Here is a 25,668-nt window from a genome sequence, read left to right as displayed (position 1 = left end):
AGCAGCCTGGGCCCGGCGCGCCGCGGCCACTCGAAGCCCCTGCCGTCGCCACGCCCACGCGCCGTCGCCCCGGCTCCGCCCCGCTGAGAGCAGAAACTTGTGGGGCCTGCCTCGGAACCCTCCTTCTTGCGGTGGTCTTTGCTATCATGCCGCTGTATGAAGGCCTAGGGAGTGGCGGGGAGAAAACGGCAGTCGTGATAGACCTAGGAGAGGCTTTTACCAAGTGAGTGGCGACGGCGCTGACTGCGGTCGTCCTGAGGGGAGGGCGGGTGGTCGAGGCCCGGCCCCGGTCCTCTTCCCAGGCTCACGGGGCAGTTTGCCGTATCTCCATTTTTCCCTCCAGCACCTCCGCAAATTACGGCCCTTATTATTTATTTTCAACATGGGCTGTACGAGTCCCGAGGATCCGGTTCTGACTCCTGGAGAGGCCCAGGAGGCTTCGGGAGAATGGTTTTCGCCGCCGCCCCGGGTTGTCACCCCAGATTGAACGGACGCTTTGGTGTGATCCATGCAGGGGATGACAGCGATGGCTTAGACCTTATCCTGGGCTTATCTGCTTAGGAGGGTAGCAACCGAACTGTAACGTAAACATTTATTGAATGGAGCGTCTGTTGGTACCGGAGATTCAAATATAAGACAGGGCCATTGCTCCGCAAGAGTAGGAAGTCCAATTAGGGAGACGGAACACATAAACAAAGAGGTGAAGCCCTGTAGGTAAGACGAGATCCTTTGTTGTGCCCGGCCCCGAACTCTTAAATTAGGAAATTTGAGATGTTTTAAAAGGCAGCTTGTAAACACTAGTGGCTTTCAGTCTTTTGGATGGCATAGATCCGTTTGACGACCGAAAGCAAGCCACAGATACACAAACCTTAAAATATTTGCCCACGGTTTCAGAGGTTAGCGGACGATCACAGTGGTCCTTGGACTTGAGGTTGTGAGCCCTTGTACTGGGCTCAAGAGGACAATAACAGAATTGCCTCTTGTATAGATATTTGAAATAGAAATATCTGAAAATCTTTATATATATCTGAACACTGCCTAGTATATAGTAGGTATTTAATAATTATTTGTTGCATAAGTTGTCAAAACCGCCTATTTAAGTATTGGACCTCAGGTGCTCCAGAATTGGATTAAACACAGGTTTATGTGTTTGGTCCATGACATTCTTGGTCCATGACATTCTCTTACTGTTCTATGCAAGATCCTCCCTTATTTATGTTTTCTTATTTTAAATGTTTATTTTAATAGCATAATAAATACCTTGAGGCTGACACCCAAAGATAATTAGTCTGGCTATGAGGAAATGAGAAGCAGAAAGTTACTATACAGGAAGATGATTATTGACAAGTAAAGAGGAGGGTAATAAGATGAATTTACGAAGTAAAAGAAAGGAATTGAAGTCAACCAGTGGGCTGCATCCTGGAGTATTTGAGGAGCATTGGTGCAAATAAACATGGAGATGTAACTAGTAGAAGATGGAAAGAGCTATTTGGGAATAGGAGAGCAGTACTGGAAACTAGGCGGGATAAGAAGAGATCATCATGTTAAGACTAAACTTACATGGTGATCATTTTTAGCAGAGTTTTCAGAAAGGTTTTGTTTTACTAACATGAAACATACATGCAAATACCTAAATACTTGGGAGAATTTTTTTTTTTTAAGATTTTATTTATTTGACAGAGAGACACAGTGAGAGAGGGAACACAAGCAGAGGGAGTGGGAGAGGGAGAAGCAGGCTTCCTGCAGAGCAGGGAGCCAGATGCGGGGCTCAATCCCAGGACCCTGGGATCATGACCTGAGCCGAAGGCAGACGCTTAACGACCGAGCCACCCAGGCACCCCAGGAGAACCATTTTTTTAAGGATGAAATATTATGAGGTTTTAAAAATAACAATGAAGACCATTTTGGGCAGAAGCTTACTGTATGAAGTTCATGACCTTTGAACATCCTGATTATGTCAAATACACATAGTGTAAAAAAAAGACCAAAAGGAAACACATAAATACGGAAATTAATATTAGAGTGATGAAATTATGAGTAACTCATGAATTATATAAGTGAAGTCCTATAACGTAGTCAGATAATCCAGGGTTGTAGAGATGTGTTGCCTAAAATTTAGCTATAATTTAAAACTGAGAAACACCTGGGTGGCTCAGTCAGGTAAGCATCTACCTTCAGCTCGTCATGATCCCAGGGTCCTGAGATCGAGTCCCGCATTGGGCTCCTTGCTCAACAGGGAGCCTTCTCCCTCTGCCTGCTGCTCCCCCTGCTTGTGTGCTCTCTCTCTCACTCATGAATAAATACATAAAATCTTTAAAAAAAAACAAACTAAAAAGTACATACTGGTCTGAAATAATATACTGGTTTATTTTGATATCACTAATTTGAAACAATTTTTTACCTGTAATACACAATTATGAATATAGATGGCATTAATTTTTTCTTAGTTTCTTTGTCCCTTTTAATACATCAGAGATGTTTCCATATGTTTTTGTGACCACTGCTTTGAAACAAATGCAGAAAAAGTTGTTTCTGTGACAAATACATAGAATGTTACAGTAAGCTGAATGTTTCAATTTTCTGTTTATTTTCAGGTGTGGATTTGCTGGAGAAACTGGTCCAAGATGCATAATTCCTAGTGTGATTAAAAAAGCTGGTCTGCCTAAGGTATTGACTTTTTTTTAACAATTTAGTAAAACAAATGCTGTACTATAAAATATTTTTTAATGTGACTTCAAGTAAGATTGATTAGAACAATGCTAACTATGTAACTTATGACTGTATTCCAAGAAAAAAAATTTAAATCTTTATTTCATTTGAAGTTTCCTACCAAAGCTAATTTGACCAACCAGGAATTGTAGAGCAATAGGAAGAATAATTTTGCATGCCATAAAATTCACATGTTAAAATCAAATACAGATGCTTCTGCCATAACTTAATATTTGCATTCCTGAAAAACCTCCTTTCCATCACAAATAAAAGTAGGCTTATGGTGGGGCAGACCTTATAAAACCCACATAATTTTGTAATTACAGCACTAGCAAAAGTAATAACTGATTCCTCAGGAAAAAAATTAGAATAGCTTTGGCTTGCAACTGAGAGTGCCTGGAGGCTCTCTTGGGGATATTCAAAATAAAATGGAATAATGGATTGAAAATGTTGGTCAGTGGGTGCTGAGCCAGTGCAGATGGAAGTCAGTTCTGAGCCAGTGGGGCTATTGTTAAGGTGGAACCAAGAGGAAATGCAGCCCAATGAAGAGTCATGAAAGGGTCTGCTTTGGGAAGGGAGCCCCTGCTACAGAAGATCATTTAAGCTTTTGAAGATTTTATTTATTTGAGAAAGAGCGTGTGTGTGTGTGTGTGTGTGTGTGTGTGAGAGAGAGAGAGAGAGAGAGAGAGAGAGGGCGCATGCTTGCGCTCCTGTGCATAAGCAGGGGGAGGGGTAGCCTCCCCGCTGAGCAGGGAGCCCTGCACAGGGCTCTATCCCAGGACCCTGGGATCATGACCTGAGCCAAAGCAGACCCTTAATGGACTGATCCATCCAGGGCCCCTCATTTAAGCTTTTGAAAAATAGATCTTAAAGGATGCCTATGTGTGTGGCCACTGAGCTGATGACTTTTTTTTTTCCCCCAAAGATTTTATTTATTTATTTGACAGAGACAGAGAGAGAGATCACAAGTAGGCAGACAGGCAGGCAGAGGGAGAGGGAGAAGCAGGCTCCCCTGCTGAGCACGATGCCCGATGCGGGGCTCCATCCCAGGACGCTGGGATCATGACTTCAGCCGAAGGTAGCCGCTTAACTGACTGAGCCACCCAGGCGCCCCGACTTTATTTTTCTTGATGAAAGTTATAACTCTGCTATCATTTCAGCTCCTCTTGTCTAACATGAACTAATACAAATTTCACATTATGTAGATACTATTCCCTTATTTAGCAATGGAAGTATGGTATTTGGTTTTATAAAAGTACATATTGTAACAAAATAGATTAGTACATCAGCTTATATTTGGTAATGGGATGCATCTTTAAGATCTACAAGAAATACATTGATTCACAAATCTTTTTAATTTATGCTTGATTAGGGAATCACTTTATTGATTTCAAAATTTTCCAGGGGTGCCTGGCTGGCACAGTCAGAAGAACATTGCAACCTTTGATCTCAGGGTTGTGAGTTCGAGCCCCACGTTGGGTTTAGAGATTACTTAAATAAAAACTTAAAAAAATAAAAATTTTGGGGGGGCACCTGGGTGGCTCAGTTGGTTGAGTGGCTGACTCTTGATCTCAACTCAGGTCTTGATTTTAGGGTCATGAGTTCAAGCCCCATGTTGGGCTCAGTGCTGGTCAGGGAGCCTATATGAATGAATGAATGAATGAACGAACAAAAGATAGGTATATACAATTTTTTTTCCCCGCAAATTCTTGGATAAGCTAGAAATATAGTAGGTACTTGTGGTGTGTATTCAAAATGTGATGGAAGTTCCTGTCTATTCACTTTTCATGTTCTTTTGCTTTATAATAATTGAGGTTAATGTGATACTTGATAAATTTCTAGATAGATTCCTGACTGGACTTAGAACTTTAACATTCTCATTGATATTTTCTTAGTGCTTGTAGCTTTTATATTCATCTTGAAAAGACAAATATGTATTTGAAGATTAATCTATAATCAGCCATACATGGTTTGGAACCTTCTTTAAGCTACATAAAATCATGAAATTAGCTGAGCTAATGGTCTTTCCATTAAAAGTAAATGAAGAGAGGTCTGCCAGTGATGCATCAGAGTACTTACAGCTTTCTGAGGATCATAAGTAAAGCCCTTGTTCTCCATTGGTGTTGACTTAGCACTCATGGGTTGGTAGCGTTTGCATATACTGTTTAGTGCTGTTTTTCACCACACGTTTGTGAGCCATGTACTTGGTGCCTGGTAAGCAAACTAGGAACAGTTCTTGCACCTTAGAGTATGTAGTCTAATGGGAAGGTAGACATTTCACAAGTAATTAAGTGGGGTGATCTTACAAAAGGGAAAGTGTTATTGCTTTGGGTGTGACTTACAGGGACTGGATCAACTCTGGAGTGTTTGAGGAAGCTTTTGATACTTTTTAATCAGTAATTTTGATCAGTCCTGCCAAAATGGTAAGTCCAGGGCGCCTGGGTGGCTCAGTTGGTTAAGCGACTGCCTTCAGCTCAGGTCATGATCCCAGGGTCCTGGGATCGAGTCCCGCATCAGGCTCCCTGCTCTGCAGGGAGCCTGCTTCTCCCTCTCCCACTCCCCCTGCTTGTGTTCCCTCTCTTGCTGTCTCTCTCTGTCAAATAAATAAATAAAATCTTTAAAAAAAAAAAAAAATGGTAAGTCCAGATGGAGGAAAAATGCAAATGAGCATAGCTTTCTACTTGTGGACACATACTTTTATCCCCACAAAGCAAAAAGTTCTGTTATCTTAGGCCCATTCTTAAAGATTCCTAATTTAAGTGATTTATTTATGTTTAATGTTTGCATTTATTCCCAATAAAAATTAGTTGTGATTTATTATCAGAAAATGCATTAGTACAGTAAATAAGCATGTTTTAATTTGAGATTATTTTGTTATAAATTAATAAATAATTTTAATTTTTTTATAGCCTATCAAAGTTGTTCAATATAATATCAATACAGAAGAATTGTATTCCTACCTAAAGGAATTCATCCACATACTGTATTTCAGGTAAGATGCAGTTGTGTTTGTTTTTTCCCTCCAGCTTTTGTGATTAATTAGATTTTCCTAATGCCAGTCATAGTAATATTTGGTTGTGTTAACATCTGATGCAAAAAAAAAGAAGTTGACCTCCACTGCATTTTTACTTGCTTATTTGCAACCTTTTCCAAAATGTATTTGAAGACTAGATAACTGGCAAGCATAAGGAAATGCTGAAAACAAATTAAATGTTCATTAATAAAGGGGGTTGGATAATTAAATTATTATATATCCATATAGTGAAACACTTTACAGCCATTAAAAAAAGAGTTCTGTATCTATATGTAGTCATACAAAAGGTATCTTAGATATATTGATAATTGAAAAAAGCAAGTTTCAGAACATCTGTGGAATAAACACCTCTATTAAAATACATTCATATGCATGGACCATAATGACAATATACAAACTGCTATAAATGGTGGTTTCTGGCTAGTAGAAGTGTAAGGTATTTGTACTTTCCAAGTTATAAACTTCTGTTATATTTGGAATTTTATGAGCGTATATTACTTTTGTAACCTAAAAAAAGAAAAAATCTTTTTAATGACTCAAGTGTGTATTCATACTAGGCTGTGGCTTTTGTTTACTGAGATAAATGAAGTAACAGATGTAAAGATACTGACACAGTAACTAGCACTTAATAATTAGAGTTCAGGAATGTTACGTTCCCAGGGTAATAAAATAAATACGTCTTTTTGTCATAAAACATCTTGTGCTAAGGTAGTATAGTTTCTCTTTTCTTAACAAAATTGCATTATGTGCCAAAATAAATACCAACTTTTATTTACTTTCATAAGTAAAAACTATCACTTTCCAGGCATCTGTTGGTGAATCCTAGAGACCGCCGAGTTGTGGTTATCGAGTCGGTACTATGTCCTTCCCACTTCAGAGAGACACTCACTCGGGTTCTTTTCAAATATTTTGAGGTACCTGTTTTTTATGTTGTTTTTTGTAGGTACTAAAACTTAAACTAAAAGGTCCTCATTTAATTTCCTTCATTATATATATTTTACACAGTGCATTTGAGAAACCAGGTGAGATTAAACTCAAGCCATTTTAAATTGACCATTTATTTTCTTTTCTTTGTATGATTATTTCATGTGTAATCAGCCTTTCATCCAATACTTAGGTAACTGACAATTTCTTACTGATATTTCTGTTATTTATTTATTTTAACATAGGGTTTTTTTTTGTTGTTTGATGACTTTTTTAGAATTAAAAGGAATATTCTTTGCTGTGGTGTTTATAATGTGTTTTTTTCCCCAGGTCTTTCTAGTTTCTGTTGTTTAGTTATGCTGACTGTTCTAAATTCTTCAGTTCCTTCATTTTAGGCTTTATTTATTTATTTATTTATTTTTAAGATTTTATTTATTTATTTGAAAGAGCGAGCGAGCATGAGCAAGGGGAGGGGCAGAGGGACAAGAAGACTCCCCGTCGAGTGGGGAGTCCCATTGTGGGGCTTGATCCCAGGACTCTGAGATCATAACCTGAGCTGAAGTCAGACATTTAACTGACTGAGCCACCCAGGTGCCACCTCCATGCCTTTTTCAATGTCTTTACTTAGAACTATCCCCCGCCCTGCCCTCTGACACAACCTTTAGGTAAGGGAAATATGGCCATTATATTTTAGCATTTGTTTATAAGGACTTTCATATTTTGATTGAATATTTATCTGATATTTGGGGTATCACCAGATCTGGCAAATTCTCGCTGAAAATGTCACACAGAGTTAAGGATTTTTATAGCTCTTCAATTTAATTTTAACTGCTATATTATGTTTTAAAAATAGAGTTCATATTACAAACTTTGCAAATAAAGACAATCAAGAATCTTTTTCTTAATTTTCATTTTGATGGCAAAGACATCTATTTTTTTAAATTTAAGCATCTTTTTTTGAATTTATGTTTCTGTACCTCTTCTTTTATCCCTTTCATTTTTCCCTCCAAAAGAGAGAGAACAGGGGCGCCTGGGTGGCTCAGTCGGTTAAGCGTCTGTCTTCGGCTCGGGTCATGGTCCCAGGGTCCTGGGGTCAAGCCCTGCATCAGGCTCCCTGCTCCGCTGGAAGCCTGCTTCTCTGTCTCCTTCGGCCTGCTGCTCCACTTGTGCTCTCTCTTTCTCTTTCAAATAAATAAAATCTTTTAAAAAAGAGAGAACAAAAATTAAAAAAAGAGTTTCATAATTGCCATTTTGGAATAAAATAACTTAGAGAGTTTAAAGAGTGTTTTTATTTATTATGGTATATTTCCATGATTGTGTAAATTCAAATAAATCAACAAACTAGTTCTTGGCACCATAAAATGGTTGAAAGGTATCATAAATATAATGTTACTGTGAATTTTTTCAAGTATATTTGAAATATATGGGAAACACCTTCAACTACTTCTGGTTTTGTTGTTGTTATTGTTATTTTGGTTTTATTCTTTTCTAGGTTCCATCTGTCCTGCTTGCTCCAAGTCATCTAATGGCTCTTCTGACACTTGGGATAAACTCTGCTATGGTCCTGGATTGCGGATATAGGGAGAGCCTGGTGTTACCTGTATCTTTTTTTGTCAAGCAGCTAATTTTTCAGTTTTTACTCTACTTTAACATAATTAGGCTTATTAGAAGTGGTTTTCATGGAATGAAACTATTTGGGGTTACCATATACAAGTATAAATTCCCATGTGGAAAAAATTCACAGGATTGTAAGACTTAAATTTTGTAGAAACTACCATTGTGACTTGGTCCTGGTATGTACTTCAGAGGTCAGACCTCATGAATATTATGTTCAATTTTTAAGAGGAACATTAGCTAATTAGGATGTGTCATAGTACTTGACTACCTTAGTCAAGTTCTAAGAAAAGATCATACAAAGAGTGATTGGAGAAACTGAAATGAGAAAGTTAAATCAAGAAAAATTAAAACACAAAATCTGCTTTCAAATAGCTGAAGGGCTTGCTGTAGAAAAGTAAGTACATTTTTTTCTTTTTCTCTCTATTTCCAGAGGCTGTCATTGGAGGCACAGTAGGGTATAGGGTTTATGATTTTGGTTTTGGAATCAAATACACACATAAGTGGTAATTCTTGGCAATGCTTCTTACTAGTTGTATGATGTTAGTCAAGTAATCTCTTTGGGCCTCAGTTCTCTCATCTGTGAAATGGGAATTATAATAATTCCACCTCATGGAGGGGATATTGTGTGACTTGAGTGAGACAATGTATGTTAAGTATTTAGCATATGGCCTGGCATGTAATAACTTGCTAAACAGTGCTCTAGTTTTATATCATTCACCACTGGGAAGAACTTCCTAGTAATTCAAGCTATCCCAAAATGGAATTAGTGATTATACACTGGTGCATTCCTTGTCATTAGAAGCATGTAAGCTGAGTATAGGTAAAGGCTCTTAGAAATGTTAATAGTGAGGGCGCCTGGGTGGCTCAGATGGTTAAGTGTCTGCCTTCAGCTCAGTCATGGAGTCTCGCATCGGGCTCCCTGCTCAGTGGGGAGCCTCCTTCTCTCCTGCTCCCCCGGCTTATGCTCTCTCTCTCTCTCTCTGTCAAATAAATAAATAAATAAAATCTTAAAAAAAAAAAAAAGAATTGTTAACAGTGGATATTGTTCCATTGAAAAGGACGTTGAAGTATGTAAGTGCATGACTCTTAGGAAGTTTTGAGATCTACATATGTATTTATTAGAAGAAATACTTGGGGGAGTGAAATCAAGAATCATTAGCTCCTAAAGAACTAAATTAGGTAATAGTTTTTAAAATATAAAGTATTTTTTGGGGCGCCTGGGTGGCTCAGTCGGTTGGGTGTCTGCCTTCGGCTTGGGTCTCCCAGGGTCCTGTGATCAGACCCCACGTCGGGCTCCCTGCTTGGCAGAGAGCCTGCTTCTCCCTCTCCCACTCCCCCTGCTTGTGCGCTCCCCCCTGCACTAAATAAATAAATACAATCTTCTAAAAATATATATGAAGTATTTTGGGTTTAAATCTCCTAACAGTGGGGTGCCTGGGTGGCGCAGTCAGCTGAGCATCTGACTCTTAGTTTCAGCTCAGGTTGTGATCTCAGGGTTGTGAGATTGAGCCCCGCCTTGGGCTCTGTGCTCAGAGTCCACTTAAGACTCTTTTTCCCTCTTCCCTTCCCCCCTTCAAATAAATAAGTAAATCTTAAAAAAAACCCAAAAACCTCATAACAGTCCTACAACATAGGTATTATTCTCCTTGTTATATAAATCAGAAGATTGAAAGTTGGGGTAGATGGTGACCCAAGGTCATATAAGCATATAGCCAAGATGTATAACTCATGTTTGTTTCTAAAGCCAATGTTCTTACCAATATACTCTTTCCTTTTTTTTTTATAAATATTGTACTTATATACATCAGCAAAAACAATATGGAAAATAAGGTAACAAATCCACAGTATAGTATAGTCCACTCCTCTCAGCTCTGTCTAATAGGAATACAATGTGAGACATATATGTAATTTAAAATTTTTCTAAGAGCTACATTTTTAAAAGTACAAGTGAAAGATGAAGTTACTATATTTTATTTAACCCAATATATTCAAAATATTATTTCAACATAGAAACTATATAAAAATTATGAGATATTTTATAGGGTTTTTTGTATCTGTGTATCAAGTCCTCTAAATTTGGTATCAAGTTTGTTCTTATAGCACATCTCAATTCAGACTGGCCACATTTCAAGTAGCTACTTTATTAGACACCCTGGTTGTAACTAACGAATTCTGTGTGTGTGTTTGTGTGTGTGTGTATGTGTGTGTTTAACCTTTTTCTTTGAAGAAGAATATGAAAAAAGACTGATTTTTCTGTACCTCTTTTAAAAATATGAAGAATTTGTTACCAAAGTTGACTTAATACTGCAGAAGGTGAGGAAAGTATCAAGGAAGCCATGTTTTATCTCCTAAAATAGTTGTATCCTTAACTACCCTATAGATATATGAAGGAATCCCAGTACTAAATTGTTGGGGAGCGCTCCCCCTAGGAGGAAAAGCTCTTCACAAGTAAGTGTCTTGGGATTTAGCACATTTGCTCCACCTGTACCACAAAAACATATTAATTTTTTGACAGTGATCAATAAAGGGTAAGATGGACATTTAATGTTATTTAGTCCATTTTCTATTACCCTTGAATGTATTCATCCTTTAAGGATAAAACCACCTTTTTTTTTTTTTTAAGATTTTATTTATTTTTTTTGACAGAGAGACACAGCGAGAGAGGGAACACAAGCAGGGGGAGTGGGAGAGGGAGAAGCAGGCTTCCCGCTGAGCAGGAAGTCCGATGCGGGGCTCGATCCCAGGACCCTGGGATCATGACCTGAGCCGAAGGCAGACGCTTAACGACTGAGCCGCCCAGGCGCCCCAGGATAAAACCACTTTAGTTTAAAGCATTATAACCTATTATGTAGTAAAAGTATTAAGAGAAGGGTATCAAGTACAATATTTTAGTTCCAGTAACTACTTTTTTTTAATTTCAGGGAGTTGGAAACTCAGCTACTGGAGCAATGTACTGTTGACACAGGTGCTGCTAAAGAACAGAGCTTTCCCTCTGTGATGGGTAAAACTATTTTAAACTACTTAAGAGTGGTTTACATTCCCTTGTCGTTCTTCGACTCATTTGTTTTCTACCTCATTGTATAGTTACTCTCTTTTCCCTCACATCACTGATGTCATTGCTCCAATTATAAGGTCATTATTGACCTCTTAATTACCAAATCCAGTAGTTTAATTTTGGTCATCCTTTCTAGAACTTTTGACATTGTGGATTATCATATACTTTTGATATCATCTCTTCTCTTTGCTTTCAGGACTCTGTTCCTTTTATGATGTTCTATTACTATGTGATGTTCCTTGGTTTCCTCTGCTCTTGCTTTCTCTACTGATATTCTCCTAGGCATCTGGTTTTCATTTTTTCTTCCTCCTGGCTTTTTAAAAGTGATCTCATCTATTTTTATAACTTCAGCTACGTCAATATGCAGTTGATTCTCAAATGTATCATTGGGCCTGACCCTTCTTGATATTCATATCTTCAGCTGATTTTTAGGTGTAAACTAGGCATGTTTAGGTACCTCGTACTTAAGACCTTCAAAAAGTGAATATATTATCTCTTCTTCCAAATTCATTTCAACAAGTCATTCTCAGATAAAGATGATATCTTCCTTATCTCTCATTTTAGAAAACTGGAGTTAAAAGTCCTTTCAGTTGTCCCTCAGAAATCTCTTTTAAATTTCATATCTTTTTCTCTATCATCTATACTACTGAACATCTGAAAGCAAAGACGTTGTAAACTAGACCCTCATTATTTCTTGCTTGGATTATTGTAGGAGACTCTCTGGACCGGTTTAGTATTTCATACTGTTGCCAGAAATAACTTACACAATACAAGTCTGATTACACGGCTTAAGGATTTTTGCTGGCTCCACAGCTTAAAATCCAAATTATTTGCTTGATATACATGTTTCTTTCCAATCTGACTTTTTTTCTACCTCTTAGCCCTAAACTACTCAACTTAACCCTGTGTGACTTATTTTAGCTACAGTAAATTTCATATAGTCTTCTAGGCTCCACTAGTCCTCCCACAACCGTGAGCGTTTATTTATTCTTTCTTTACCTGGGATGTTGGGTTTTTGATCCCTCTACATGACTCAGCTGGAATGTTAATTAATTAATTAATTAATTAATTTAAAGATTTTATTTATTAATTCATGAGAGACAGAGAGAGAGAGAGAGGCAGAGGGAGAAGCAGGCTCCAAAGGAACAGGGAGCCCGTCTTGGGACTCGATCCCAGGACCCTGGGATCATGACCTGAGCCGAAGGCAGACGCTTAACGACTGAGCCACCCAGGCGCCCCTCTTATTTGAGAAGTTTAAATAGTTGTTATTATTCACTAAGATTAAGGAAGCCCTTCCCAAAGCAGCATCTACCCCCAGCTAAAATAAGCCCTTTATTTTCAAGCCTGCTTTACATGTTGCCTAAAGAAAACTTTTTCATATTACCAAATTTGTTGTATGTTGGAATTCATCTGAATATCCCTAAAGAGTATATAGCAGTTGTGAAATGCTACAGTTTTTAGCACTTATTCTTAATTTATAGGTTCCTATAATCTAGTTACATTTCTCTCATCTCTTTATCGCCAAATTAAAATTTTTTTGGAAATCTCTATCCTTTTGTGAGGTGAATTTCAACACATAAGGATAGAAGTCTTCAAACTTTTTGATCACACACTAGCCCCATCAGTAAAAAACTTTGGAGCATGTACCTTCAATACGTGTATGTATGTTTATTTTAAATTATATGCATACTATTATTGCTATATTATGAAACACAAAAGTAGGAATTTGGAAAGGATGAGATAATGATAAATAATAATTCTAAAGCTGTACTTACTAATGCTAAATGTTTTTTGCTCCTCAAAAAAGCAATGCGATTAATATTATTTATTATTTTTTTTAAAGGTTATGGCTTAACATTTTGAAGGTGTGGCTTCTAAGTTTAATTTATAGTAATGCTTTGTTTCAGTGGCTGTCATACCTTAAAAGAAATAGCTAACAAGATATGTAGGTTCTGATGGAAGAAGTGCATATGAGTACCCTTATGAAATCATGATTCCATTTTCAGCTCTAAATTTCTGTCTTCCTTGATGTAAATAATGTTTTTATAAATCAGAATATTTTTACATATTTAATAATGAGTTAAGTCTGAGTTTAGAAGATTTTAAATTTAGGTTAGAAAATGTTTCTGAGTCTGACTTGGATAACTAGATTTTTAGCAACAGAATCACATCACAATGGTAATATATCCAAATGTCCACTTTCTAAAGGCTCTCTATATTGTATAGATTTCTTTGAATAGATACATTCTCCTTTTTTTCTCCAAATTTTTATTTAAATTCTAGTTAATTAACATATAGTATAATATTGGTTTCAGGAGTAGAATTTAGTGATTCATCCGTAGAATTTAGTCGTTCATCACTTACATATAACATCCAGGGCTCATCAGAACAAGTGCCCTTCTTAATACCCATCACCCATTTAACCCATCCCCCCGCCCACCAGTTTGTTTTCTATTGTTAAGAGTCTCTTATGGTTTGCTTCCTCTCTTTTTTTCTTTTTCTGTTCTTCTCCTATGTTCATATGTTTTGTTTCCTAAATTCCACGTATGAGTGAAATCATATGGTATTTGTCTTTCTCTGACTGACTTATTTCACTTATCATAATACACTAGCTCCATCCATGTTGTTGCAAATGGCAAGATTTCATTCTTTTTGATGGCTGGGTAATATTCCTGTGTGTGTGTGTGTGTGTGTGTGTGTGGATTGACTTTGAATGATGAAGTTTCTTCCCTAGAAACAAAGGTAACTTTTTTGTTTGGCTTTTAAAAAGTTATAGTACTTATATTTTTAAAAATTTTTCTGAAATGGAAAGTGGTAATGTTGTGCAATTTAGCAGACTGTTTCTGCTTATTATTGAACTTCTGTAGTTCTAAATAAAATTTCTGTTTCAGGTTCAATTCCAGAAGGTGTCTTAGAGGACATTAAAGGTAAACTAAATTCGCATTTTTGTCCTTTTTATCCTTAAGTATTAGTTTATTTTTTTATAAAGATTTTATTTATTTATGTGACAGAGAGAGACACAGCAAGAGAGGGAACACAAGCAGGGGGAGTGGGAGAGGAAGAAGCGGGCTTCCCGCGGAGCTGGGAGCCCGATGCGGGCTCCATCCCAGGACCTTGGGATCATGACCTGAGCCAAAGGCAGACGCTTAACGACTACGCCACCCAGGCGCCCCATTTCCTTAAGTATTAGTTTGGAAAGCATGTGTTTCTAGAAATATTTACAGATGTACAAAATAATATTAAGTACATAATATAATATCCTAAAAATATTTAATATACAGGATAGGCTATGGAATAATATAAATAAAATTTTTATTTTTCTTTAGATTTATGGAAGCTTTTGGCATTATTTATGATGTCTTATTGAAGAAACTTCTCAATTATAGAGTATACAGGATTACTAGGGAATTAACAGTTTGCACAGTATGAATTAACAGATAAATTGCTTCAGAAAGATACTGGTTTTATGTTGTATAGAGGTTTTGTTTTTTTTTTAAGATTTTATTTATTTATTTGACAGAGACATAGTGAGAACAGGAACACAAGCAGGGGGAGTGAGAGAGGGAGAAGCAGGCTTCCCGCGGAGCAGGGAGCCCGATGTGGGACTCGATCCCAGGACCCTGGGATCATGACCTGAGCCGAAGGCAGATGCTTAATGACTGAGCCACCCAGGTGCCCCGAGGTTTTTTTTTTTTTTTAAGATTTTATTTATTTATTCATGAGAGACAGAGAGAAACAGAGGGAGAAGCAGGCTCCCAAGGAGTGGGAAGCCTGATGCGGGACTCGATCCCAGGACCCTGGGATCACGACCTGAGCCGAAGGCAGACGCTTAACCATCTGAGCCACCCAGGCGCCCCCCGAGGTTTTTTTTTACTCTAGTTTTTAAATACATATTTGTAAGGTCATTTTACTGACTTTGGAAGTTCCAATTTGGGTCCAAAGTATATTGGATTCACTTTACTAGAATATATTACCTCTCCCTTGCTAGAGTGCATTTTTATAATTTTTAAATGGAGTTTTCTGGATTTTTTTTTTTGGTAAGATTGATTGATTGATTTGAGAGAGAACGAGAGAGCACAAGCAGGGGGGGAAGGGACAGAGGGAGAGGGAGAAGCAGACTCGCCACTGATGAGGACCCTGAGATCATGACCGGAGCCAAAGGCAGACGCTTAACTGACTGAGCCACCCAGGTGCCCCAGTTTTCTGGTATTTTGAATCACTGAAAGAAAAGGCATTTAAAATATAATTTAATATTCTTCAGTACTGAGAATGTTAATGTAAAATTAATAAGAGAATTAAATGAGACCTGGAGATAATCTGTTACAATATTAAGTGATTTGTTCAGTGTCACACCAAAGGTAGAGTTAGAGCTAGGGCTGCAAAATGGATCTTGTTCTTCATTTTATTATTTACTTACATGGTATAATTACCTAAAATTTTTTCAGTTATTGTAAAACCTGAGTCATTTGTACATGCTTATTGCAGTGGCTTCTTCTGCCAAGTATCTAAGATCTTAAGGGCTAGGTATTTATCTTATATGACAAAGATAGCTATGAGGACTTAAATAAAATAAAAAATATGTAAGTAGCTTGAACACCTAGCTTACCATCTAGCGTATTGAACACGTAGCTTACTATCTAGCATATTAACATGTTGGAGATTCTTAATATATTTTGAATTAGTGAATGAGAAGAATTTTATATAAAATATAAATATTTAACATGTTTTACAAGGAATTAACTCATTAGATTGCATTCAACGTCAGTTTTGTTTCTACTTAAAACTTTTTTATTCCTTATCTATTTGTGAAAATAATTTTTTTTTTATTTTAAAGGTTTTATTTATTTTTCAACAGAGAGAGAGAGAGAGTGAGAGAGGGAACACAAGCAGGGGGAGTGGGAGAGGGAGAAGCAGGCTTTCTGCTGAGCAGGGAGCCCGATGTGGGACTCGATCCCAGGACCCTGGGATCATGACCTGAGCTGAAGGCAGGCGTTTAACGACTGAGCCACCCAGGCACCATATTTGTGAAAATAATTTGAAGGAACTTATTATAAAAGGTACTTTGCAATAGAAATAATCTTTGATGGCACCTGGGTGGCTCAGTTGGTCAAGCGTCTGCCTTCGGCTCAGGTCATGATCCCAGGGTCCTGGGATCGAGCCCCATATCGGGCGCCCTGCTCAGCAGGGAGCCTGCTTCTCCCTCTCCCCTTGCTCCTCCCCCCTGCTCATGCTCTCTCACTCTCTCTTTCTGTCTCTCTCTCAAATAAATAAAATCTTCAAAAAAAAAGAATCTTTGAAAGAATAAATGTTCAAAGTGCAAAAAAAAGGTGATCTAGTAGAAGGAAAATGGAAGTGTTGGGCTATGCCAAGAAGGAGAAAATAATCATGTCAATAAACACTAAACTAAGGAGTGTTACTATGGCTAAGAGCAAAATTTAGCTTTGTGTTCTGACCAACCAAGATTTTTAAAAAGAATCAGATAGGTAGATACATAAGATTAGATACAGAGACAGAAATCAGTGTGGTTCAAAGAAACATGCTACATTTTCATGATGCTAAAATTTATTTTTATTATGGTACTCTTTATACAGGGAATATCAAAAAATAGTTTCCTCTGGGCGCCTGGGTGGCTCAGTTGGTTAAGCATCTGCCTTCAGCTCAGGTCATGATCCCAGGGTCCTGGGATCGAGCCCCATATTGGGCTCCCTGCTCAGCAGGGAGTCTGCTTCTCCCTCCCCCTGCTCTTGCGTGTGCTCTCTCTCTCTCTAAAATAAATTAAATCTTAAAAAAAAAAAAAAGTTTCCTCAGAGGTGTTTTTTTTAATGTGATTTTGTGAAGGATGAATATGCAACATGTCTTATGATTCTGCAGTGAATGAAAAAGTTCTTTATTTGTGAATAAATTGTCATAACCAAACTAAAGCCAGGGATAGTTTATAAAATCCAAAAGAATGGATAACTAGCATGTTCACTTGAATAGAATTGTTTTAACTGGACATAGATTGATTCAATCACAAACTATAACACAGTCTCCTTTTCTTTCTCATAAGTGCGCACTTGCTTTGTAAGTGATCTGAAACGTGGATTAAAAATCCAAGCAGCAAAATTTAATATTGATGGGAATACTGAGGTAAGTTAAAAATAAATATATATTCTTTTTCCAGAGGTTATAACCTATATATTTATGCTTATGATACTTATATTTCAGCGTCCCTCACCACCTCCAAATGTTGACTATCCATTAGATGGAGAGAAGATTTTACATGTTCTTGGATCAATCAGGTAGACCTTAATTGTTATGAGCAAAATAATGAACTAGAATGAATTTTTGGCCTTTAAAAATATCTAAGCCTTTAATATTGCTGATTTAACAATTATGTGTTTTTCATAAGGCCTCCTCATTTATGATTAATTTTATTCAACTTTTTAATTTTAAAAAATTTAAGTCATTCAGAATTAATTTACTAGTAGAACTATGGTAGAGAATAAAGTATAATACATTTTTTTAAGATTTTATTTATTTAGAGAGAGCATACATGCGTGAGCTGGGGGGAGGGACAGAGGGAAAGAGAGAAAGAATCTCAAGCAGACTCCATGCTGAGCTCAGAGCCTGATGGGGAGCTGATCTCAGGAAATCATGACCTGAGCCAAAATCTAAGTCAGACACTCAACCGACTGAGCCACCCAGGCGCCCCGTGTCTCACCTTTTAAACCCAATTAATTTACGATTGTTTGCTAACATGTTTTTCCTACCGAAAATCTAGTTCATTTGAAACCTAATAGACATAGTTCAGACCAGTAGTTTGTTGGTAAATCAGAAGGGTCATTTAAAGTAAAAGGCCATTTTAAAAAACCATATATTAAACATTAAACATATTAAAGTATATAAATATGTAATTATTTGCCAAACTTTTTTCTAGAACCTTTTCTTTGAGGGTAAGTCTGCTTCTAGAGTTTGGAGTTAAGTGTACAGAAACCAGGAAATTCATGGTTTATTATTTCCAAGTATTTTGTTTCTGTTTTCATTTTTGTTTTAAGTGCAGTGAAAACTTAGTTATTTGTGAATCAGTCTTGGTACAAAATTCTTATAGACATTTTCTTCTAGACTTTTACAGTTGTATTACCCATATTAAAAAGATTTTAGGGGCACCTGGGTGGCTCATTTGGTTGAGCATCTGACTTTTGATTTTGGCTCAGGTCATGATCTTGGGGTCCTGGGATCGAGCCCTGTGTTGGGCTCCGTGCTCAGTGTGGAGTCTGCTTGAGATTCTCTCTCCCTCTTCCTCTACCCCTTCCTGTATGCTTTCTGTCTCTCTAATGAGTAAATAAAATCTTGGGAAAAAAAAAAAAAGATTTAAAAAGTAATTGTCTTTTCAAAGCATTCAGCATAGCTCACATAGAAAAACAACTTATTTTCTACACTAGTATTTGTTGGTTAAGTAATAATTGTAAAATTATATAATTTCAATATCAAATCTATTGACAATAAAAGACTTGGAAAAAGAAAATTGATGCTCTGTAAGCATTCATCTCAACTGGTAGGAATGGAGGTATGCAGGCGTAGCAGCAAGTGGCCAACTGTGAGTGTTGAGTGTTCTGCAGGCCTCAGTATACTTTCCTGGTTGAGAATTTTATGTTTTGAAAAAGATTCAAGAAAGCTTCAAAATTCTATGCATTGTATGATCTAAATTTTATTTTTAAGAAATAGAGTTTATATATGCATATGTATAGATAGTTTTATATTGCATCACTTAGGATTCAGTTTGGCCACCAATTACACAAACCTGACAGTAGTGGCTTCACCAAGAAAGAATTTTTTCTCTCTCGGGGCTCCTGGGTGGCTCAGTCAGTTAAACGTCTGTCTTTGGCTCAGGTCATGATCCTAGGGTCCTGGGATCGAGCCCCGTATCAGGCGCCCCTCTCAGCAGGGAGTCTGCTTCTCCCTCTCCCTCTATCCCTCCCCCTGTTCATGCTCTCTCTCAAATAAATAAATAATCCTAAAAAAAAAAAAAAAAAAGAAGTTTGTCTCTCTTTTAAAAGAAATTCACAGGTAGATAGTCCAGGGATGGTATGACAACTCCCATCAGGGATGTAAATATCCTTCCATCTCTCTCATCCTTTGGGGAGTAGCCTTGTCCTTAGGGACCAGGGTGGTTGCTGGAGCTACTATATCTGTGTTTAAAGTAAGGACCCCTAGGAAGGAAAAGAAAAAAGTGCTTCCTCTCTGTTTTGTTTTGTTCAATTTATTTATTTTGAGAGAGAGAGATTGAATCTATGTAGGGGGAAGGGGCAGAAGGAGAGAGAGAGAGAGTCTCAAGCAGACTCTGTGCTGAGTGCAGAGCCCCACTCGGGGCTTGATCCCATGACTCTGAGGTCACAACCTGAGCTGAAACCAAGAGTTGGCCACTTAACCAGCTGTGCCACCCAGCAGCCCCTGCTTCCACTCCTTTTTAAGGAGACTTTCTAGAAGTCCCACATACCACTTCTACCTCCATCTCATTGTCACTTAGCTACACATCTAGCTACAAGGGAGGCAGGTAAATACAGTGTTTAACTCGGGAGAGGCATTGTATCCACCTTAAAAATGGAGTTCTATCTTTTTTTTTCCTTCCAAATAATTACAGATTCACAGGAAATTGCAAAGATAATATAGGGATGCTCGTGTACTCTTCACCCAGTTTCTCCCAGTGGTTACATCTTACTTAACTGTAGTACAATAGTAAAACCAGTAAATTGGCGTCGGTGTAACGTGTGTATGTATAGTACTGTGTAATTTTATCACACACAGATTTTTGTAATCACCACCACCATCAAGATATAGAACTATTCCATCACTACAAAGATCTTCCTTGTGCTACCCCAAAATAGGGTTCTTTTAATTTGAGAATGAACAGGAAAATGGAAAATGGATATTTTATTAGGCAACTAACAATTTTTGCCATATGTTATTTTTAAAAACAGAAATGCTTGGGGAGAGGATTGTTTTTTAAATCTTTTGTATCACTGTGGATCTGCTTCTTGAATCTTATTTTTATAGAATTTCACTCCTTTCCTGTTATTAGGCTTAAGGAAGTATAACTGGACAAACTGTATGTTAATCTGTACATAATAATAGTTGTAGCTAATACTTGGGGAGCGCCTCCTTTGTACCAGGCAGTGTTCTCTTGACTCACTGGATCCTCACCTCAATACCTGTGAGGCAGGTGCTTCTATTCCTCTCATTCACAAATGCAAACACCTTGTGTTTAATAATTATTCTATGTTAACATAGTACTGTTACTTAAAAAAATAGAACTAATGGTATATTCTGTATCATACTATATGATGCCGACAAAGCACTCTGTTTTTGATCTCATTAGAGATTCAGTTGTGGAGATTCTTTTTGAACAAGATAATGAAGAGAAATCAGTTGCCACTTTAATACTGGATTCCCTTATACAGGTATTTTGATTTCATAAAAAGTTTCAATTTACGACTACAGCCCTTTAGAGAAAAAAAATTTTTTTAAAGATTTATTTATTTGAGAGAGAGAGAGCAAGCGAGCATGGGGGAGGGGCAGAGTGAGAGGGAAAGAGTTATAAGCAGACTCCACGCTGAGTGGGGAGCCTGATGCCAGGCCCAGTCTAACAACCCTGATATCATAACCTGAGCTCAAACGAAGAGTTGGATGCTTAACTGACTGTCCCACCCAGGTGCCCTGAGAAAAAAATTTTTTAAGTAATCTCTACATCCCATATGGGGCTTGAATTCACAACCCCATAATCAAGAGTCTTATGCTCTACTGACTGAGCCAGCCAGGCGACCTGAGAAAATTTTTAAATGTTATTCTGTATTTATATTTTATTTTATTTTTTTAAAGATTTTATTTATTTATTTGACTGAGAGAGCACAAGCAGGGGGAGCGGCAGGCAGAGGGAGAGGGAGAAGCAGGTTCCCACTGAGCAGGGAGCCCGATGTGGGGCTCGATCCCAGGACCCTGGGACCATGACCTGAGCTGAAGGCAGACGCTTAACTGACTGAGCCACCCAGGTGCCCCTGTATTTATATTTTAGCCACTGGTTACAATTTTTAGCTTTTATGTTAAATTTTACAGTTACCGAGTTTTACTTTGGCACTGAGATAGGGTATTTACAACATGTCAGAGTCAGGGATAAGTAGTGCTATCATGTATCATTTCTGTAGCAATAGTATCAGATTTTTATTTTGTACCTAGTACAGCTTGTAGTTTCTTTAAATGCAGGTTTGTGTAGTATTGAATTTTAAATTCCACAGGGTGTATGATAGTATGTTTCTTTTGTTTAATGACTATGGCATCACAGAATCCATGTGAAATGCCAGCGCTTTGGAAGATACTGTCTACCTCTGGCAGTTCTACTCAGAGACTCTTACGAAAAACATAGCATCAGTGAAAGACTTTAACATTCTAATTTTTAGAACTGATGTAGAAACAATTTTTCCAAGAATGTTATCTTCCCACTTGACAACTGGCTCTGGATATAATAACTGTGAAGTTACCACCTTAGAAAAATTAAGTTTCCACATACTTACTTACTAAAAAAGAAAGTTATTTTATTTCTTCTCATGTTCTTTGCTCAACTGAGTCATTCTATCTTGAAAATGAGAATACTCACATATAACTACCATATACTCTGTGGAATTTTAAATTCTATACTGTTAGATTTTGAAATCTTTAAAGTTCTATATTAAGTATATGGCAGTATTAATCATGGTTATATTTGCTACATGAAAAACTCCCTTGTTAAAGAAACCTTGCTGTGCCTTTTTTTTTTTTTGTAATAGTGATGCTCACCTATTTAATTTGTAATATATAATCTGTATATTTTCTTGAATCCAATCAAGCATTATTTATACAGTTAAGAATAAATTTTTTTTTCTTTCTTTTCAATAACAGTGCCCAATAGACACCAGAAAGCAACTAGCAGAGAATTTGGTAGTCATAGGTGGTACATCTATGTTGCCAGGATTTCTCCACAGATTGCTTGCAGAAATAAGGTATTTGGTAGAAAAACCAAAATATAAAAAAGCACTTGGCACCAAGACATTCCGAATTCATACTCCACCTGCAAAGGCTAATTGTGTGGCCTGGTTGGGAGGTAAGAATTTAGTTTTTAAGATATAATGATTATATAGTAATTGGTTCCTGAATGGTATTATTAATGGATATATTAGAATAGATGATTCAGTCTTAAAAATTGCTCACTTAACAAACTAATAGAACTATTAAATAATTTTCTTGAACACTGACTTTTCCTTAAGTTATTGTCAGAATCATATATCTATTTCTCTTGGCATTTGCACTTTAATTTTTTCTTTTTTTTAACGATTTTATTTATTTGACAGAGACACAGTGAGAGAGGGAACACAAGCAGAGGGAGGGGGAGAGGGAGAAGCAGGCTTCCCGCGGAGCAGGGAGCCCGATGCGGGGCTCGATCCCAGGACGCTGGGATCATGACCTGAGCTGAAGGCAGATGCTTAACGACTGAGCCACTCAGGCGCCCCTGCACTTTAATTTTTTAAGTAAACTTCATCCAGTTAAAGTCATTTCTCATATTAGTGATGGATAGCTGTGCATTTATTCCAGTGGTACTACCGTTGCTCATAACATTTGTTTTAATTCCTTCTAAAGCCAATTTGTGAGCCATATGTGAGAATTGATCTCTTTATTTTATAATTATACTTTATTTTGTGACTGAGTTCATTGAATGATAGTTCATAAGAAATGATAGTTTCATTGAAATAAGGAAATAGCCTATATACATGTAAAGAGACTATATAGAGAAAAAGAGACTAGAGAGAGAGAGAGAGACTACTTTGAAGATACATATAGGGAGAGAGAGACACTACTTTGAAGAGAAAAACAATCATGGATATGTATATTTATATATGTTCTGATACGTGTTTTAAAATGCATCTGCAGCTAATATGTATCTTGAGCATTAGAAAAAGTATTGAGATTTTAAATGAATATTATATTTCTTATAGAATTTGGTAAAAATATAATTTTGATCTAGGACAAATGGATTTAGTTACCAAATTATTTTTTAAAGACTGCCGTGTGGGTCTTTATAAAGTCTTCAGCATAGACTTGGGTGGCATTATAATGATGCTTACTGGGTTTTACAGTGCTGTTTTATTTATTGACATACAATCTTAAGAGTTGTGGCAAAGAAAACTAACGGTATTATTTACTGTATTTATACAGAATTGAAAATAGTTTCCACCCCTCTCTACCTCACCTGCTTTTAGACACAGTAATGCTTGTTAGCATTTTCACTGTAATCTGCTATAGACCATTTAAGTTACTTTCAACATAGGAGTTGTGGCTTACCCTGTTATTCAAAATACAGGATATAAAAGAACTGCAATTACTTTGAAGAGTGTGAATATGCATTACTGAATTTCACCTGTTCTCTCTTGTCATATAATGAAGTGGTTGTATGTGTACATAAAATTTTCTGGTAAAAGTTTTTATCTTAACTATAAAAATATTTTTTACCACACAGGAGCTATTTTTGGGGCACTGCAGGACATACTTGGGAGCCGTTCAGTCTCAAAGGAGTATTATAATCAGACAGGCCGTATACCTGATTGGTGTTCTCTTAATAACCCACCTTTGGAAATGATGTTTGATGTCGGGAAAGCTCAGCCACCGCTGATGAAGAGAGCCTTTTCCACTGAGAAATAAAATTTGATTGAAATTCAACTTTGCTTTGTATCAAGTATCTAATCAATTACAAGCAAATTGTACAAAGTATATAGGATGCTGTTAGAGATGATTTTATGGAAGTGAAAGCATTTCTTTGTTACTTTTTGCATTAATATTTAATTCTTTTGACTGTTGTTCCTCTTGTGTAACAGTAAAATAGTAGCTGATGCTTATGAAATCTGTTGTATTTATATCAATAAAATATAGTAAAGCAGTTTAATTTTGGAAGTTTGTTACATAGTTTAGTTTACAGAAAGAATAATAACATTGTCCCTCCACAATTCACATAATCTGCCCTGAGCATTGGAGAATCCATCAGTTTCATTATTTTTAGCAGTTGTTTCATTTAAAGAAGAAATAATGTTAACCATTACCAGGTATTTCAAATATTAACATGGGTCTCTTCCTTCAAATCCTTTTGTTTTGGTATTTATCTGTCCATGTTAGAATGCTACTTTTCCAGGAATATATTTGACCCTTTGGACTGAGAATGCTTAGTAGATTAGGTAAACATTTGTTAAGCAAAGTATGGAAATGTTTCCTTTTTAACTTTACAGTTTCTTTATGAATAATTCTACATTTCTAAGAAGAAAGACACTTCATTTTTATGCAAAGATATTTTACGTATTTTTATGAAACTGCTTTATAAACATGTATTCATAATGTTTTTAATCTCTTTTGTACTTTTTATCTTCTCAGGATAGGGGTTCTTGGAAATGTGTACTCAGTCACCATTTAATTTTAATTTTTATTTGTTTTGATTTGTTTTTAACAAACTACCTCTTACTGAAATTTTGCTGGTTTTATTCTTTCCAGGTGCCTGTGAAAGTACATACACCTATTCCTGAAGAATGTACTCATATTCCTGAAGACAGAGTAGGAATTGATATATTTTCTGGACTGTATAACCCATGTCCATTCTTTCTTATAGTTTAGTCATTTTTGATTGTCCTTTTTGGGTCCTTCCTAGTTTTGCCATATACTTTACGTGTGAAGATACCAGCACCAACCAACCCTTGAAAGAGCTGGTTCCTGGCATTAAGAATAGGAAAGAATTTAAGGGAAAAAAAAAAAAAAAGGAAAGAACTGGTGTGTATGTGTGTGTGTGCATTTAAAAAATACTAGCTGTACTTTGTCACCATGTACTACTACTACTATAGTAGCACAAGACTAAGACTCAGGATTTATTGACTGTCTGCTGTGTGTTAAATGCTACAACAGTGAGACATGGACCTTTACCCTTAGGAGGTTTTCAGATTAACAGAAGTGGCGGGTACACAACTGATGATACAGACAGAATGTGGTAGCAGCCTTAAGGATATCAATTGCTTGTTAGTGATGTAGTTAACTTTTTTTTCATGTAAATAATATTTGGGGTTTTTTTTAATTCAATAAGCCAACATATAGTACATCATCAGTTTCAGATGTAGAGTTCAATAATTCATGAGTTGTATATAACACCCAGTACTGATCACATCACGTGCCCTCCTTAATGTCCATCACCCGGTTACCCCATCCCTCAACCCATCTGATGTAGTTAATTCTGAGCAGGGAGTTGAAGAAAACTATATACTTTTACCCTTGTTCCTGAAGGATGAGTAGA

General features: G+C 36.8%; 2 protein-coding genes across 2 annotated transcripts in view; one reads left to right on the top strand and one right to left on the bottom strand.

Moving 5' to 3' along the window:
* Positions 1–25,668, bottom strand: part of ARMH4 (armadillo like helical domain containing 4) — a 228,843-nt gene that overhangs the window by 152,756 nt on the left and 50,419 nt on the right. The window lies entirely within an intron of this gene.
* ACTR10 (actin related protein 10) lies at positions 53–24,285 on the top strand. Its single transcript, XM_034992674.1, has 13 exons — positions 53–223; positions 2,595–2,667; positions 5,619–5,701; positions 6,549–6,657; positions 8,160–8,267; positions 10,665–10,732; positions 11,206–11,285; positions 14,231–14,266; positions 17,389–17,468; positions 17,547–17,620; positions 20,698–20,779; positions 22,251–22,452; positions 23,863–24,285. The coding sequence occupies exons 1-13, from the start codon at positions 147–149 to the stop codon at positions 24,042–24,044; spliced, it is 1,254 nt and encodes a 417-aa protein (XP_034848565.1). The 5' UTR covers positions 53–146; the 3' UTR covers positions 24,045–24,285.

The sequence above is a fragment of the Mirounga leonina genome, unplaced genomic scaffold (assembly GCF_011800145.1).
Source record: "Mirounga leonina isolate KUSES-001 unplaced genomic scaffold, KU_Mleo_1.0 Mir_82, whole genome shotgun sequence".
Lineage (NCBI taxonomy): Eukaryota > Metazoa > Chordata > Mammalia > Carnivora > Phocidae > Mirounga > Mirounga leonina.
The sequence above is the reverse complement of the archived record's forward strand: the minus strand, read 5'-3'. Positions and strand labels throughout refer to the sequence as shown.

Bases quoted from the DNA above. Each gene is read 5' to 3' on its own strand.
- ACTR10 (XM_034992674.1), top strand. From the start codon at position 147: ATGCCGCTGTATGAAGGCCTAGGGAGTGGCGGGGAGAAAACGGCAGTC. The intron at 10,733-11,205 runs GTAAGTGTCTTG...TTTTAATTTCAG, and splicing joins GGAGGAAAAGCTCTTCACAA to GGAGTTGGAAACTCAGCTAC. The intron at 17,469-17,546 runs GTAAGTTAAAAA...CTTATATTTCAG, and splicing joins ATATTGATGGGAATACTGAG to CGTCCCTCACCACCTCCAAA.